The sequence below is a fragment of the Melanotaenia boesemani genome, chromosome 4 (assembly GCF_017639745.1).
Source record: "Melanotaenia boesemani isolate fMelBoe1 chromosome 4, fMelBoe1.pri, whole genome shotgun sequence".
NCBI classification, from domain to species: Eukaryota; Metazoa; Chordata; class Actinopteri; order Atheriniformes; family Melanotaeniidae; genus Melanotaenia; species Melanotaenia boesemani.
The window spans coordinates 15,951,030-15,967,816 of NC_055685.1; the positions used below are offsets into that span (position 1 = coordinate 15,951,030).

Sequence of the window (16,787 nt, forward strand, 5' to 3'; positions counted from 1 at the left end):
ATGTGGGAGTGTGGTTGGTCTGTGAAAATGATAAAGTATATCACAAAGTTAAATAGATGTGAATACCAGGGTGTGGGCTTGCCCAGCAGAACATTAGACTGTAACAGCATAAACTGTGTTATTCACTTTACTTGTTAGTAATCAGAGTGTATTTACTTGAAAACAGCATCAAGACAACATATCAGATTTAAAGTTAAAACTTTTTGTTTTGACTCATTCTTAATTCAGTGTTGGTAACATGTTTAAAAAAGCTGGGACGAAAGTGAATTTGGTCTGTAACATTTTCATACTTAGTCTTTATCAGATTAAAAACAGATTAAATCAGTGGTTTAAATCAAGCCACTGGCTCAGGGACACTCCTGAAAATCACTGCCAGTAAAAGTTAAATTATATCAAGTGTTGCTGCCATCTTCTACAGGAAAAACAACAACACCGTGTGTAATGGTGTGGGGGTGCATTAGTGCACATGGAACAAGGTAACCTGCCCTACTTTAAATGTTGAACAGCATAACTAGGTTTTAGAGGAATTTAGCTGCCATTTAGACAAATGTCTTTTAAGGTAAGTCTTACTGATTTGAGTTTACAAAAAAAAGTTAAACTACTTTCTTAACCAACCCCCTGGCATTCTTACAATCTTATTAAGAACACCCAAAGCGTCCCACCTGCAACCCACTTGAATGCCAATCAATTTTCTATACCGCTCATTCCAGTTCAGGTTGCCGGGAAGCTGGATCCTTTCCCAGCAATTAGCAGGCGAGAGGCAGGGTACACTCTGAACAGGAGTCCATCGCAGGGCCGCCAAAGTGTTAAAATATCACAAATAGCAGCAGCTCTATGGTAAAATGCTCAGGTGCTAAGCTTACCTTTCTACTTGGCTAAAAACTTTTAGTGCGAAATCAAACCAAAAATAAAGTTGACGAAATAAACGTCTATTTCACATGGAAAACATAAAAACTTTGTCAAAAGAACGGATGAAACGAACTATATTTTAAACATATTACTATTATCAATGTTAAAACGAACATACATTTGGAAAAAAATCATAATTTCTTAATTTAGTAACGTTTTTAAAATTAATTTAATTTAGTAACTTAACATATTTTCAGATATGCAGTTTAAATAATTTTCAAATCCCTGTATTTCTGTTACTGACATTTCACACTTTATCTTTCTGTTTGGAAAAGGGATAGGACAAATTTTTGCAGCTTTTTTACAAAGTGAGTTTTGATTTCTGGAGTGTCTGAGGTTTTTTCTCTTCTTCTTCTTCTTCTTCTTCTTCTTCTTCTTCTTCTTCTTCTTCGTCCAGAAAAATAAACAGTATGGAGAACCAAACTAAACTCTGAAGCACACCTGCTTCATTTATACTTAGGTCATATATTTAGACGCAAGGATGTTGTAATATACTGGTCGGTCAATTTTATGCTTCAGCTTTAATCCCAAACTCTAAATTAAATCAGTTCAGAACAGTTGACACAAGTTATTACTGGACTATTTCTACACAGACTGGTTCAGCTAAATTCAAGACAGAACAGTCGGTCTAGCTGCAAAACACTTTCAGTGCTGTAATAATGCATGCTATGATTGGTGTTGCTGAAGCTTTCTGGTAAGTATGAACTCTGATTTCAAGCTCATCCAATTCCTGAAAAGCTTTCAGTGTGAGTGATTCATCCTAACTCAGTCACAGTAGCACATACACAGGAGTGGGAGTTTTTATCTCACCCCTTTCGGCAACAATAAGTATAAATTTGCATAACTTCAAGAAAAAAAAATAGACGTATTATTTGGTAGCACATTTATTTAGACACAAAATCCAAAGTTTTGTTGAGTAAGATAGTGTAGATGTTTGTGTTTGACAGAATCTTTATGGCAATAGAAAAAAAATGCAAGAATATGTGTAAACATTTAAAAATGGGACTTCATCAGTAATACCTACACTATACACCAAGATACAAAAGCAGACACACAGAAATATGTTTGGGTATTTATATCAACAAATACCATGTTAACAAATACCATCAACACTCACCTTTGGCTTCATAATAAGCGACAATGACAGCTGATGACAACTCTCTCACACATGAGTACAACACACTGACGAGCTGCAGGTAAGACTGCACAACGATACCCTCAAAGTACACCACATGTTGGAGTAATATCAATATGTACTTTTCCACAAACAGTTACATATAGATACTGCTATATATCCTGCTTCCTCATGGCTGCAGGAGTGAAAGGGGAACTATTTGTATCCCAGGAGACAAGCAGTTGTGAGTTCAGCTGGACCAACGTGGGCTTTTTTAAATTCAATTCTCCAACTCCTGGCATTATAAAAACAAAACAGTACAAATATAGATTAAGCACTATCTTCAGAGGAAGAAGAAAACAGTCCTTTCAGTCAAAACTCGAGCAAGGTTAACAGTCTTAAATCTGGCCTTGGCCTACAGTTTAAGTATTCGTCTGTACACAGTAGCTGCTGACAAGGCAAAACAAATTCAGCTTCTATTTACAGTGAACCCAGAAAAATCTTGCTTCAGTTCAGAATCAGAGTTTGGATAAAATTGGCTCCAGTTTGTGCCTCTAATGCAGGGATCTAAAAATCAGGACACTGAGGTCCACTGTTCTGCAGGTTTTAGATGTTAAACCTGCTGCAACACATCTGGCTTGACAACAAGCTCTTGGAGCCATTTCATTTTAATGAAGTGTGCTGGGGCAGAGAGACATGTAAACCAGCAGGACAGTGGCCCTTAAGGACGGGAGCTTCAGACCCCTGCTCTAGTGTCTACTACATTTGTGTGTGAATACACTTCTGCAGAGTCCTAAAAGCCTTTAATGTCCATCCAGTCAAAATAGAATAAATATAAGAAGTCTTTGTTTTTCCCCTCCTTTTAACCTTAATGCTGAAAAATATATGAAGTTTTTATTAGTTACATGAACGTGAGCATCCCCAACCCAAGTGAAATTTCCAGATATTAATAATTTATTAAGGCTGTACATGTATTTTCAACATAAAAAAACCAATACCAGTATGCATAAATGACTGTTTTAGTTTTATTTTGGGCACCACTAGTTCTAACATAAGAATAAAATTAAATTAAATAAAAATGGGAATGTTGTGAGTTTCCCAAATGCCACAGTGTCCATTTGTTCTTGAATATTGTTTGTAACTGCAAACAGAATTTTCAACAAATCAGATTTTTTGTAATTTATGTTAGTCACAACATAAAATAATCCATTTATCAACTTTACATATATGTTTAAACTATTCTCAAGGTAAATTCTGTTAAAAAAGAAAAAACTGCAGACATAACCCTTAAACTTCTTGTTACGACAAGACATAACACATATAAAGAACTGCATTATTTTTCATTAAATAAAAGCTAAAATAATACAAAAAGTATACCTAATAATAATGTTTAAATTTAGGTTTACATAAAAATAAATTGCAACTTGAGAATTGGTAACCAAATCTTTCAAATCACACAGCAGACAATGTATTATAGAGCAGAAGAGAGAGGCATTTTTCAAATACTTTCTGAGACAATGCTGAACTCTGAACCAAATGTAGTAGTAATACAAGAGGCACAAACAAGAGCTACAGTGAAACCACATAATGTGAGTTTGCACTTGGGAGAAACCCTTAAGCCAAAGGCATTTAAAATGCTGTGTTCGTACAATCAGGGGCCTCTGCCCGACACAGCTCGTGGATGTGTAATAAAGAGGTAAATGTTTCACAACAGTTTCTTTCCTATCAGCCAGCATTTACTAGAACAAGGAAAAATTGTGAATGCTATTGCTAAATACAATTGTACTGCTAAGAACAGTTAAAAAATATCTGCCGGTCAAATGTAGAGCTATTTACAAGGTAAAGAAAACACACATATTAGTAATTCACTACAGAAAGTCTCATAGAGTGTCTGTATTCATCTAGGCACCAATATATTCTGATCAACAACATATGGAAGAAAGAACACATGAAAATGAAAAGTGCCAACAGGCTTTTATGTCATCTGTAGCAAAGGAGAGACAGTGCCCTCTGATACACCCTGTGAGTCACTGCACAAGAGCTTTGAACAGAGACGACCAGAAGATGACCTTTACAACAAAGCCAAACTGCAACGCAATTCTTATCAAAGTACACATGAGCAAATTATTTATTTAAAAACTGTACTACAGAGTTTTTCCATCCACATACTGAAAAATGCTTCAGGAATAAGACATTTATGTCAGCTTTTAACTGAGGTCACGGTAGCCCGACCTCCAGTGGATGAACTACAGAGACTTATAGATAAACACGTCCAAAATGTAATTTGAGATATTGTCTGTTTCTAAAACTAAAACATTTAGTTAATTTTGAGTAATTAAAATGTAATTCATTTTAATCATTTTACAGAATAGTTCATTACAAAAATGTCCAAGTGTGCTACTATCCCTACTACATCCTATGACCAGAGCATCAGGTGAGAGTGCTAAACTTGGCTTATTGAGGCAGGGAATATTCTTAAGAGACAGGAAATCTGCACTGGGCTTCCACACATGAACCACTAGGGCACACTAAAAGAAAAGCAGTCCAAATCTTGTTAAGTGACATATTTATCCACAGCAGCAATCATCAATAAAGACAGTTCAGCCACTTATATCCCTAATCTGACGTATTTGATATTCAACAACCATTACTCAATGCGGAAAGATTTTACAATGGGCATTCATTTTTAAAGCCCCTCAACTAGTGTCTTGCAGCAGTTTTGCACACTTTTCCAGAAGTTTTCAATCAGGCATTCCACAATAAAAACAGTATGAGTATATTCTCCGTTGCTTTGCATAACCTTTTACATTCATATTCAGTGGCGAGATTGAGATAAAGCGTCTACCTCGTAAAAATTCAACAGTCCGCCCACAAAGGAATCAGATTCACATCGCCTTGCAAAGAATGGCAACTACCAACTAGCAACTTGTTAAAACACATTCAAAGTTAAAAAACTGCGAGACTGCAGAGTGTCGACGTAACAGTCTGAAACAACTAATTCTAACCAACATAACACCACCGTATAGGATATTACAGTCACACATTTTAACCCATGTTTGCATTCTTTTTTATTACAGAAGCAACACATGATGCAAAATATAAAACATCTACCTGATTAATCAGTCAAAATTGTTGTTTATACCATAGTTTCCTCTTGTAAATGAGGAAAGTATGCTGGTAAAACCTAAAAAAATCATCACTTTTCAACATTTCAGTGTTTATTATTTGCAAGTGCAACTTTATAAATGAAAGGATCCTTAAATATGGATTATATTACATGATCCCAACACACTTGCTTTCACCTTCCTTCTTTTTTCACTTAGTAAACAGGTTTTGTTTCCATTTTATGAAACTGTCAGGTATTAATAAACAACCTTATCTATGTTTGTTGCACTGGATAAGAAGTGTAATTCTGCTGTATTACACAATATATTGAAAGAAGAGTTTGTTGTTGTCCCAGCATGCATTGCATACATTTGGAAATTATGAAACTTCCAAACACATTTTTAAAATACTTTCAGACACAGACCTATCTGTTTCTTTGTTTGTTTGTGTTTTTAAGAAAGTACAGATTAGATGAAATTCTGAATATTCTGTCATTTTTTTGTACAGCAGAACAAATTATATTTCTTTTCCTTACACCGTACTTTATAGTCAACCCTTTAAGATGTTCTGACACAAAGGCTGGGAACAGAAGATATAAAGGATTTCACGTCATGACGCTACAATGCTACTTTGGGAGTAATGTTGTATCGTACAGAGACGAGAAAAGAGAAAAGTAAAAGGATAACAGCAGGGCTGGTTTGCATGCAGTGCATGCCTGGTAATTGTAAAGCTCTTATGATTGTTACAGTAGCTTCAGCAAGAAAAAGACAGAGAAGAAAAACAATATGCTATCTTACAAACTACAAGCCCAATGAACTGATCATTAATCATTTTAAAAATTCAGTTCTCAGGTTCTACTGGAGTTTCTTGTTTGAAATAAGCATTGCTCCTTCTGTCCCTTTGCTTGTAAAAGTTACAGTTAGATCTGAAAGATTTTTCTTTAGTGATTTACCTTTTCACCTGTTGGTCTTCATCATATATTTTCTGACCACATCTACCTGTCTGGCAGCTTATGATGACTCCACAGTGATGATAGCTTCTCAGGCCTTACAGATGCTGCTGGAGGACAAAGAGACGTGGCCATGGTGTTCCTCACAGCAGTCCAGTAGTGGTGACTGGACACTGGGCCTTATGGTGTTGTGCATCATGTCTGCCTTTTCCCCTTCTTTCACAAACTCTTTTCTTCCATTATCCAGGCACCCTTTTTGCAGTTCCTCTTTATCTCTCTTCACGTGACAGCGACACACCTCAATGCCTGAGTCGCCCGTTAGTCGTCGATGCCGGAAATGATCCTCCTCATCATCGTCTTCTTCCTCTTCCTCCTCTTCTCTTTCTTGTTTTTGCTCCTCTCTGTTGGAACTATGCACAGAAACAGCCTGTGATGGGGTTTGATCACGAGAGGAGGTCCCCTCCTTCACTTTCTGGATTACCATGGGACCAGATGCGTGTGAGGGAACAAGAGGATGGGCTTGACCAGGAGGAATGGAGGATAATAAGACGAAGGGGGAGAGTGGGAGGCATGAAAGATGTGAACGGTGTAAAGGGAGAGAAAGGGCAGGAGCACAACATGAGGTTCCTTCACTGCCATTAGGGGGACATCTTTGCACTGGTATGACATCCGGAGCAGCTGAAGGTATAATGTCAGGTGGGACTTGCAAGGTGGGAGGTGAGGAGGGTGTCGGTATGAATACGGCCCCAACCCTGGGCAAGATAGCAAAGTCGACCCCTGCGTCACTGGGTGTGGAAATGTGGCTGCTGTCATATGTTTCATCTGTCACCTGGAGAGAAAAGGAGGTACTGGAAGGGGAGGTGAGGGAGCATGACTCGCAGGAACAGCTGGTATAGTTGTCAGAGCTCTGAGAGGAGGTCACGCCACTTGGGCAGGGGCCCAAGTAGGGTGGACAGGGGTGGCAGTGGTGGTGATGATGGGGGTAGGAGGAGCTGGGACCCACTGTGGTACTTGACTGGAGGGCAAAGATCGAGCTGTATGGTGGAGGAGGGGTGCTGGGCTGTGCAGCCACCTCCTCATAAGAGGGCAACTTGAGAGACGTCAGAAAACCTGCAACAAAAGTAGTTGTTGTAAATATTACTTGCAGTGGAAAGCTTCAAAAGGAACACAAGGAAAGACATTTGGGAATACCGTGAATATTGTACTACAATATAATAATTGGAATCTTTGCAAGTTTAAACATATTTCAAAAAGTGGTTCACATTCTACCTAATGTGCAAAAGTCTTCTCTGAAACAGTCAAAAACAACTTCAAGGAATTTTTTGATATTTTTTTTGTACATTAGCAGAAGAGTTTTTATGTTTTGTTTTTACCCTTTCCACTCAACTTTTTCTTTATTTATATGATCTAAATGCATACATAGACAAAGCAGATGTAGCCTGTTTTTCTTTTTATTTAGAGACAAAAACATGTAAGGCACCAGTGAATTGAGCAAAACTCAAAAAACCTGGAAAACAGTAACTGAATGAGTGCACAGTTTTGTCATTAGTGAAAAGAAATCCCTTCACAATAGCAAACCAATTCAGAAGCACTTTAACGTTTGCAATTAAAAGATGTCTTCAAGGTCAAGAGAGGCCTAACTAGAATTTCCCAGGGAAGATGAAAAAAGCTGCTCAATAAAACCAAACTTCCTTTGAAACATGGTGGAGGAAGTATAATAGTATGGGCGTGCACGGCTGTCAAGGGAACTATGTGACCAGTGTTTGATGAATACACAATTCGGCAATATATGCAATCCGGATGAAGAGTATAGAGCTAAACTTTCTACACAGATTGTTTCGAATGGTAAGCCTGTGCTGCACACTACAGATGATCCAAAATATACTGTGACAGAAACCCTAGGTCTTCTTTAGGGCAAGAATTTGTTCAGTTCCTAGACCTCGCCTCTAATACAATGTGTCTCCTTTTAAAAAGAACAATGAAAGAGTTTCAAGATCATTTGAAACCTGCTCAGAACTACATTAAGATGACATGAACATACTGAGGTCCAGCATTGAGGAAGGGTAGTTGCAAGCTCCGTTATAAGCGATCAGATTGATTTCTCTCTGTCTCTGCTGCTGTTGGATTCTCAGCTTGGCTCGGCGGTGGCGGTAAGCACAGAAACAGCTGAAGAGGATCAGTACTGTCCACAACAACCAAAACCCTGAAGAAAACAGAAATATTCATCATTATTAGAAACAAACTGTAAGATTCTCTGAGTTGTGAGATCTAATCAAACAACATGAAGACATAAACTGGAAGAAGCAACGTCTAAAGTGTACAATAGTTGATTTCATTACTTGCAAACAATTGTTGTCTCATATGACAAAGCACAATTTAGGCTTACTTCCTGACTTTGTTTGCATGAATCTTGATGTTCTTGTTTAGGTTTAGGTTACAATAGAGAAGAACAGTGGACAGGTATAGCAGGAACAGGAATGCATGACCTAATACTAAGATAAGAGGTCAGTCATTATAACAGATAACCACTAACAAGGCAAAATACAAAGTGTAATCTAACAAAACCTCTTTTTTTTTTATATATGTAAAGATTTTTTTTCTCAATTTAATCAGGAAGTACTAAAGAAAGGAGAAATACATAGCCATCTTTTAATGGCCCCAATTCTTTAGTTGACTTACACCAGAGTTCATAATAGTAGGTACAGCAGCCCGTCTCTCCACAGCAGTGTCCTGTTTCACACAGATAGCCTGGACTGTTGTTTACTCCTGGGCAGTATTTGGGACTGACAGCAGGCTGGCTGCCGGAGCCCCCTTGATGCTTCACCATCTAGTGGGCAAAACACCATATTGCAATTTAAAGCTTAAAGGTTGTGCCACTAAATGCAAAATGGCAAGAAAGTAGAGCCTTCGGATAGGTCTATGCAATGGAATAATGTTAAAATTGGCAATATGAATCCCATAGATGTAACATTTGGGAACTTCACTGGGATATATTTCACCTATAGTTGTTAAATAATTTGTCATGACTATAAGATATATTGTGGTTAAAGGCTGAGCTTCCTACCGTGGCATCTTCGGTTACTACCAACCCCTGCAGGGACATAGTCATCTGATAAAAGGCAAAGAAATACAATAGTTATGATGGAGCAATAGATATAAATATAATGAAGTTAAAATGGTGTTGTTAGCCTGGTGACAAAGAATTACAAAAGACCACTTAAGGCCTATTTTCCAGTCTGGAGCTGCCGGCTGCTGCTCTCCTGGACTTTTAAGAAGATGGAAAGGCTTTTTAACAAGCCCAGTTCTTTTTTTTTTTTTTTTGTAGTACAAGTTAGCAGACAGATAACCCTGCACATAACCCTTCCCTGTGCATGGCTGGAAACCACCAGTTATTTTAATCTGCGGTTAATTTGATTGTTGAAGAGTTTGATCAATGAAGACCAGTGAGAAAAACACCCTTTTTCTAAGCCTGAGGGAGCACATTCATATAGTTCATGTATTAATACATTTATTTTCAAAGACAGAAGAATATTGTCTCTTTTAGAGCAACTGATAGGAAATTGATACATTTTTTTGTTGTTGTTGAGCAACCAATAAATAAAGTATTCTTCCAGTAAGAGTTATGCATATAAAACATGTTATTTCAAATAAAGCTAATTTTTGTTATAGAATGATTTTCTGCTCAGTCATCACATCGGCTGTTCTAACAGATCAGATAATGTGGTCTGTGCCTAAATTAGGGAATGACCTTTTATGGTCCTGAATAAATATTGGATCTGACATTCAGCATTTATATAATTATTCTTAACAATTACTTCTTGGTAAACAGAATAATGAATATTTCCAACTTTAGCCCTTCCTGTCTAATCAAACAATATCCCACCCACAGCATTACAGCCGAACGGTCAAATCAAAGCATTTTGATACTAAAAGCTGCATTTTCAGACTGAATCTGCTCAGCAAGAGTACAGTACAATAAAGACCATTCTTATTCAAACTATTCCTACAATGCCTGAATAGCCAAAAGAAAGCCTTGACACAACTAAGGTTTGCTTGAATTTGTGTTATTAACAGTTATTGGCAATATATTAATTTTTATTGGCTCAAAAATATTGATTATTTGTCTGTTTATGTACAAAAGATCTAGAAGAAATGCTTTAAGTCTTCAATGAAAACTAGCGATAATTGCACTTATGCATTGATTAGGATTTTAAATTTCTGGGTGTCATTTAAACTTCAATGAAAAACAAACAGGCTTGCTGTAAGCGAAAGGAAAAAATAAAATGTGCATGTTGGATGTGGTACACACATACACACACTGTGTCAAAACAATGAGAAGAGATTGGGGTGGACAGGCTTGTTGTTAAATAATTTGTCATGACTATAAGAAAGCAGTAATAGTGTATTTTTATGGCTTTATAATAGCTTAGAACTGAAAAATACTGAAACTCCAGCACAGCAATAAAGACTGAGGCTGTTAAACCAAAACAATGAGCCGAGACAGACTAAAAAGCTCCAGATGGAGTGAAAGTTCTCTATGGATTGCTTGATATTCATGACCACTCTTACATTAGCCAGCACATCACAGAATCTACCTCCAATAAACAGAAAAATACTGCTATTTTTCAGCATGACAGGTTCAACTAAATAAAAGAAAAGCCCCACCTTATCAATTGTGCTCATGTCAATCTCCTTTACAGGCACCTGCAATGAGAAATTAAATACCAGTTGCATATAACTCGTGGACAAATGCAAGAAAGAAACAAGTCAAGAACAGTACAAAGACATTAAATATTAAATGTCTGACACATGATAAAGCCAGTTATTTCCTGTGTTTGGACAGAAGGCTCAAAATGAGCTCAGGAATGTCAGCAAAACCATACCACAACATCAATGCAGCATTAAGAGGCATCTAAATCTGCTATGTACATAGTTATCACATATGAGACTCAAATCACTAACAAGTAATAATACATTGCCATAGCAACTACTTAGAAAGAGGCTTCAAGGCTTGTTTTTTTTTTTTTTTTTTAACCCATGTGGGCAATGTTTATATCATCCAGTGGTATGAAATGCTTCATTGTGGTTAAAGGCTGAGCTTCCTACCGTGGCATCTTCGGTTACTACCAACCCCTGCAGGGACATAGTCATCTGATAAAAGGCAAAGAAATACAATAGTTATGATGGAGCAATAGATATAAATATGATGAAGTTAAAATGGTGTTGTTAGCCTGGTGACAAAGAATTACAAAAGACCACTTAAGGCCTATTTTCCAGTCTGGAGCTGCCGGCTGCTGCTCTCCTGGACTTTTAAGAAGATGGAAAGGCTTTTTAACAAGCCCAGTTCTTTTTTTTTTTTTTTTGTAGTACAAGTTAGCAGACAGATAACCCTGCACATAACCCTTCCCTGTGCATGGCTGGAAACCACCAGTTATTTTAATCAGCGGTTAATTTGATTGTTGAAGAGTTTGATCAATGAAGACCAGTGAGAAAAACACCCCTTTTCTAAGCCTGAGGGAGCACATTCATATAGTTCACGTATTAATACATTTATTTTCAAAGACAGAAGAATATTGTCTCTTTTAGAGCAACTGATAGGAAATAGATACATTTTTGTTGTTGTTGTTGTTGAGCAACCAATAAATAAAGTATTCTTCCAGTAAGAGTTATGCATATAAAACATGTTATTTCAAATAAAGCTAATTTTTGTTATAGAATGATTTTCTGCTCAGTCATCACATCGGCTGATCTAACAGATCAGATAATGTGGTCGTTGCCTAAATTAGGGAATGACCTTTTATGGTCCTGAATAAATATTGGATCTGACATTCAGCATTTATATAATTATTCTTAACAATTACTTCTTGGTAAACAGAATAATGAATATTTCCAACTTTAGTCCTTCCTGTCTAATCAAACAATATCCCACCCACAGCATTACAGCCGAACGGTCAAATCAAAGCATTTTGATACTAAAAGCTGCATTTTCAGACTGAATCTGCTCAGCAAGAGTACAGTACAATAAAGACCATTCTTATTCAAACTGTTCCTACAATGCCTGAATAGCCAAAAGAAAGCCTTGACACAACTAAGGTTTGCTTGAATTTGTGTTATTAACAGTTATTGGCAATATATTAATTTTTATTGGCTCAAAAATATTGATTATTTGTCTGTTTATGTACAAAAGATCTAAAAGAAATGCTTTTAGTCTTCAATGAAAACTAGCGATAATTGCACTTACGCACTGATTAGGATTTTAAATTTCTGGGTGTCATTTAAACTTCAATGAAAAACAAACAGGCTTGCTGTAAGCGAAAGGAAAAAATAAAATGTGCATGCTGGATGTGGTACACACATACACACACTGTGTCAAAACAATGAGAAGAGACTGGGGTGGACAGGCTTGTAGCACAAAAACTATGCAGTCATGTGAATTAGATGTGTTTTGTTAACAACTGACAGCTGCCTGTGTGGTCAGCATTGGGAAACTGTGTTGCACTTTATGTGTATGCATGCATACTTGCCAGTGCAGACACAGCACAACTGCTTTCGCTTTACACAGATAGCTGTCAGAGAGCTGAATTAGCCAGGAGAGGATCATAGTGATACGTTTTTACTGTCCATACATCTGTAGAAATGTCATAATCAACTATTGCATCCACAGATTTTTACACTGCGAAACACAACATTATGTGACACTGGTGGAAGGGCAACATCAAATCAAGGACAGACAAACTCTACAACTGGCACTGGTTGATAAAGGAGGTGATAAAGAAATAACTCCAGGTTTATGCAAAATACAACCAAATAATATCTGTTTACAGGCTGGAATGTGTATCCATTAACTCAAGAGCTTCACAGTACTGATATAGAGGTATTATTAAGTATATCCTACATGGAGAAATGAGTAATTGTTTTCTACAGAACATATCAATTCATATAAAAATATTTTAAAACTCTGCAACATATTTAGGGTAAAACAGAGATTCTGTAAGCTGTATGTTTCTTAAAAAAAACAGAAAAGTCCTGCTGTATATCCCCCTGTCATAATAACCTTGTGTAGATCAAAACTGAAGTTAACCACTTATAACGGCCATAGTCAAGAGGGGAAATGTACTGTCACAAATACTGTCATGCAGAGTTCCTGTGGTAAGACCACCATATGGCACAGAACAAGTGCACTTGTACGAAGCGGAGTCATTCAGGTTTCCACAGAGACCACGAACCAACCACAAATATTTTCCACCCAAGCTTCCCCCAAGGTCTCCACAGAATTGCAGATAAAATCAAAAGTGAATGTAAAATGTCAAATATACACTTTACTGTTGCAGCACATTAATTCAAACCAGTATGAAGTATAGCCACTATGCCATTACTGCTGTCAGGTCCTTTCTGTTTTCATAGATCAGGCATCCCAGGCATTATTGTGTTTACTTTGTCCCGTCCATTCACTCCCTAACCAGCGGAGGCAAACAGGCGCCCTGCCTTAGTCTGGTTCTGCTCTCGTCCTGTTGATAAATAGAAAGTTCTCCTCTCTACTGTCACCTGCTACTGTAAACATGCTCAGAACATAATGAATCAAACTAAAGAGTCAAGCCGGTCCAATCGTTTTTTTTTCATGTAGGCTACTTTTAAAAGTTGGTATTACATAAATATTAAAACTGATTGTGATTGATTTGGACTAAAGGTATACAACAGATTGGACTACACTGAATTGTGCTTGTTTGCTTGTACTTCTTTTACATTCTCTATTAAGTGCTCTTTGGTGACTTTTGTTTAAACTGGCATTAAACAAATAAATTAATTTAATTAAGCCCATAATATATACTTAGCAGTAAAGAAAGTAAAGAAATTTGTTTTGTCAATTATTTCTTCCCTTTAATAACACAAATTGGTGTTGTTTTATATGTCGCTGTAAGGCAAGGCAAGGCAGGTTTATTTGTACAGTATATTTCATGTACAAGACCATTTATAGTGCTTTGCATAAAACATGAAAGGCATTACAGCGGGGTGCAGAGGAAGCATTCTAAAGTACATAAAAAACAAGCTGGAAAAATAAAATAATAAAATAAATTAAATATAAACAGGAAAAAGCTGAAATAAAATAGATAAAATGAAAGAAATACAAGTTATAGTGGGAGGATTTAACAGCTAGTTTTGATAAAGGGCAGCAAAAATAAAAGTTGTTAATCTTGATTTAAAACTGCTGAGAGTTTCAGCAGAGCTGCAGTTTTCTGGGAGTTTGTGAGGCGCATAAAAGCTGAACGCTGCCTCTTCATGCTTAGCTCTGACTCTAGGAACAGAAAGAGGAATTGATCTTGATGACCTGAGGGATCTGGTTGGTTCATAACAAACCAGAAGATGTAAACTAACAGCAGGGTTTTGAAGTCAATTCTTTGACAGACAGGAAGCCAGTGTAAAGATCTGAGGACTGGAGTTCTATTATCTACTTTCTTGGTCTTAGTGAGGACTCAAGCAGCAGTGTTCTGGACTAACTGCAGCTGTCTGATGGGCTTTTTAGGGAAACCTGTAAGGACAGTGTTACAGTAGTCCAATTTACTGAAGACAGATGCATGGACAAGGTTTTCTAAATCATCAGTTTCGTCACTAATTTAATCCTTGAGATGCTCTTTAAGTGATAAAAGGATGACTTCACAAGTGTCCTAATGATCCAGGTCTGAATCCATGACACTTCCAGATTTCTGGCTTGGTTGTTAGATTTTAACTTAGCTGTTTGAAGCTGAGTGCTGACTTTTAATCTTTCTTCCTTTCCTCGGTGTTTGGATTGGGCTATAGTTGCCGGGTGAGATGGTTATGTAGCTTTGTGTGTCATGGTAACATATTTAGTTGTTTTTCATAATTTGAGCAAGTGGGAGCATATATAGATGAAGGTGTTGAACAGCAGTGGCAGCAAGAAGTTGTAAAGCCTGATTAGTCACCTTTACAGTGAGGTATAACTTGTAAGAATTGCACTTCTGTAGAATTAGCAACACAGCTAAACTGAGTCGTACACTCAAAAAAGTGCGCCAAAAATCCCCTGTAATATTCTCCTGTTGGTTTTCACTCTAGTTTTGAGGTTCAAGTGGTGTGTCAGTTACAGATGTATGACTGGCACCTGATGGGTATTTAGTTTACAGATATATCTTAATTAGATTCTGGCACCAGTGGTGATCCCATGTCTTCAGTATCTGGGACCTAATTTCATCCTCCAGGAAGGCAGTATTCCTCACCACAGAGCCAGGATCATCACAGGTACCTCCAGAAATTGGAGACAGAGAGGATGGGATGGCCTGCCATGACCTCAACACCACTTAACACCTGTAGAATCAGCTTGGGTGTACTGTACGTGCTAGAGTGAGCAACTCCTGGTTGAGGAATATGGATGCCCTCCCACAGCAACATATAACCAGGCTGGTGACCAGCATGAGGAGTTAAGTGCCAAGCTGTTATGGCGGTGTATGGATCTTCTACATGCTACTATATATATATATTGCAGTAGTGCAATCATCTATATTCATCACGTGACTCAAATTATGAGGAAATACTAACGTGAGAATATTGCAAGGGATTAACACATTTACACAATTCACATTTAGCTGTGTTTCTCATTCCACAGAAGGATGATCTTTACAAGTTACACCTTGTTGTAAAGGTGACTAATCAGCTTTACCAATCATGTAAAATAAAAACACCAATTAGTATTGTTAAAGAGGACAAATAATCAATTAAACACAAATGTAATAACTTTTGGTGCCAAGTTTAGTAACAATTATGATTGTGATCATGGGAATAGTGTATCCTTTTATTACACTTTAGATACTGTGTGCTGTATTAGTAGCCAATCTATTTTAAAACCTATAATAAATGTTTTAAATATAGTATTACAATCTTCCCCTTCGAACCAGAATGACTTTAACGAACAATGCCCATTAACTGCACCACAGTGCCATATTCTCAAACAATATTCCAAAAATAAATAAATAAACAATTATATGAGGTGAGGAAATGACAGGCGGTATAATGTTTAGGGCTGTTTGTCAACAGCAAGGTAGGCCGATGGACGCATGTTGCTCTGCAGAATCACTAAAGCCCAGCTGTTGAGTGTGTCTCAAATGAAAACTGTGCAGTGCATTACCTCTTCAAACTGCAGCCCGTGGCAGAACGTCCGCGTTTTCTCTGGATCCATGGCCGAGTAGCCGAGCACCAAGCTAAGCAATTTTTAAAATTATTTTAATTGCACAAGTGGGGTGTTAAACATTCAAAGCCCCATCGCCGCTGTCCCACTCCACAAACACTGTAGCTTTCCCATCCGCCATTCTCCCCATCAAAACAGACTTGTAGGCTACACCTTCACGTCTTCGCTGCACACACCACAGTACCCGTGGTGTTTTCAATGTGCGCCCCGCGTAATTTCACTGTGCAGTCGCCGACTGGTGTTTACTGTAGTGTAATAGCGATTTTTCACTATTAGTTTGAGCAGAAAGGGACGGAGATGTGCATGATGTCATGTCTCTTCAGCCACCAAAGTACTTGCAAAGGAGAGCTGCTGCTTTGATTGGCCGGAGCTCCCAGCAACAGCCGCACGGAGGCTGCCTCAGCGGGATTTTCCTCCTGTTGTAATGACAGTGAAACACAAACCATGACATGATCTATAAGATTTATATGTTGTCAAACAAATGAGCTTTCCTCCTAAGTAACCATTTGTATAAA

At 37.5% G+C, this 16,787-nt stretch overlaps 1 protein-coding gene across 1 annotated transcript; it reads right to left on the reverse strand.

Moving 5' to 3' along the window:
* Positions 1-1,777: 1,777 nt before the first annotated feature.
* On the reverse strand, positions 1,778-16,578 carry LOC121639045 (WW domain binding protein 1-like). Its single transcript, XM_041984211.1, has 6 exons — positions 16,213-16,578; positions 11,184-11,228; positions 10,743-10,781; positions 8,757-8,904; positions 8,119-8,280; positions 1,778-7,187 (listed from the first exon to the last, which is right to left on the reverse strand). Exons 1-6 carry the CDS (start codon positions 16,261-16,263, stop codon positions 6,169-6,171), a joined length of 1,464 nt encoding a protein of 487 aa, XP_041840145.1. The 5' UTR covers positions 16,264-16,578; the 3' UTR covers positions 1,778-6,168.
* Positions 16,579-16,787: the final 209 nt, after the last annotated feature.

Coding starts and splice junctions, on each gene's coding strand:
- LOC121639045 (XM_041984211.1), bottom strand. CDS start 16,263: ATGGATCCAGAGAAAACGCGGACGTTCTGCCACGGGCTGCAGTTTGAA. Junction 11,229..16,212: donor ACGGGCTGCAGTTTGAAGAG/GTAATGCACTGC, acceptor GCCTTTTATCAG/ATGACTATGTCCCTGCAGGG. Junction 8,281..8,756: donor CTACTATTATGAACTCTGGT/GTAAGTCAACTA, acceptor TGTTTTCTTCAG/GGTTTTGGTTGTTGTGGACA.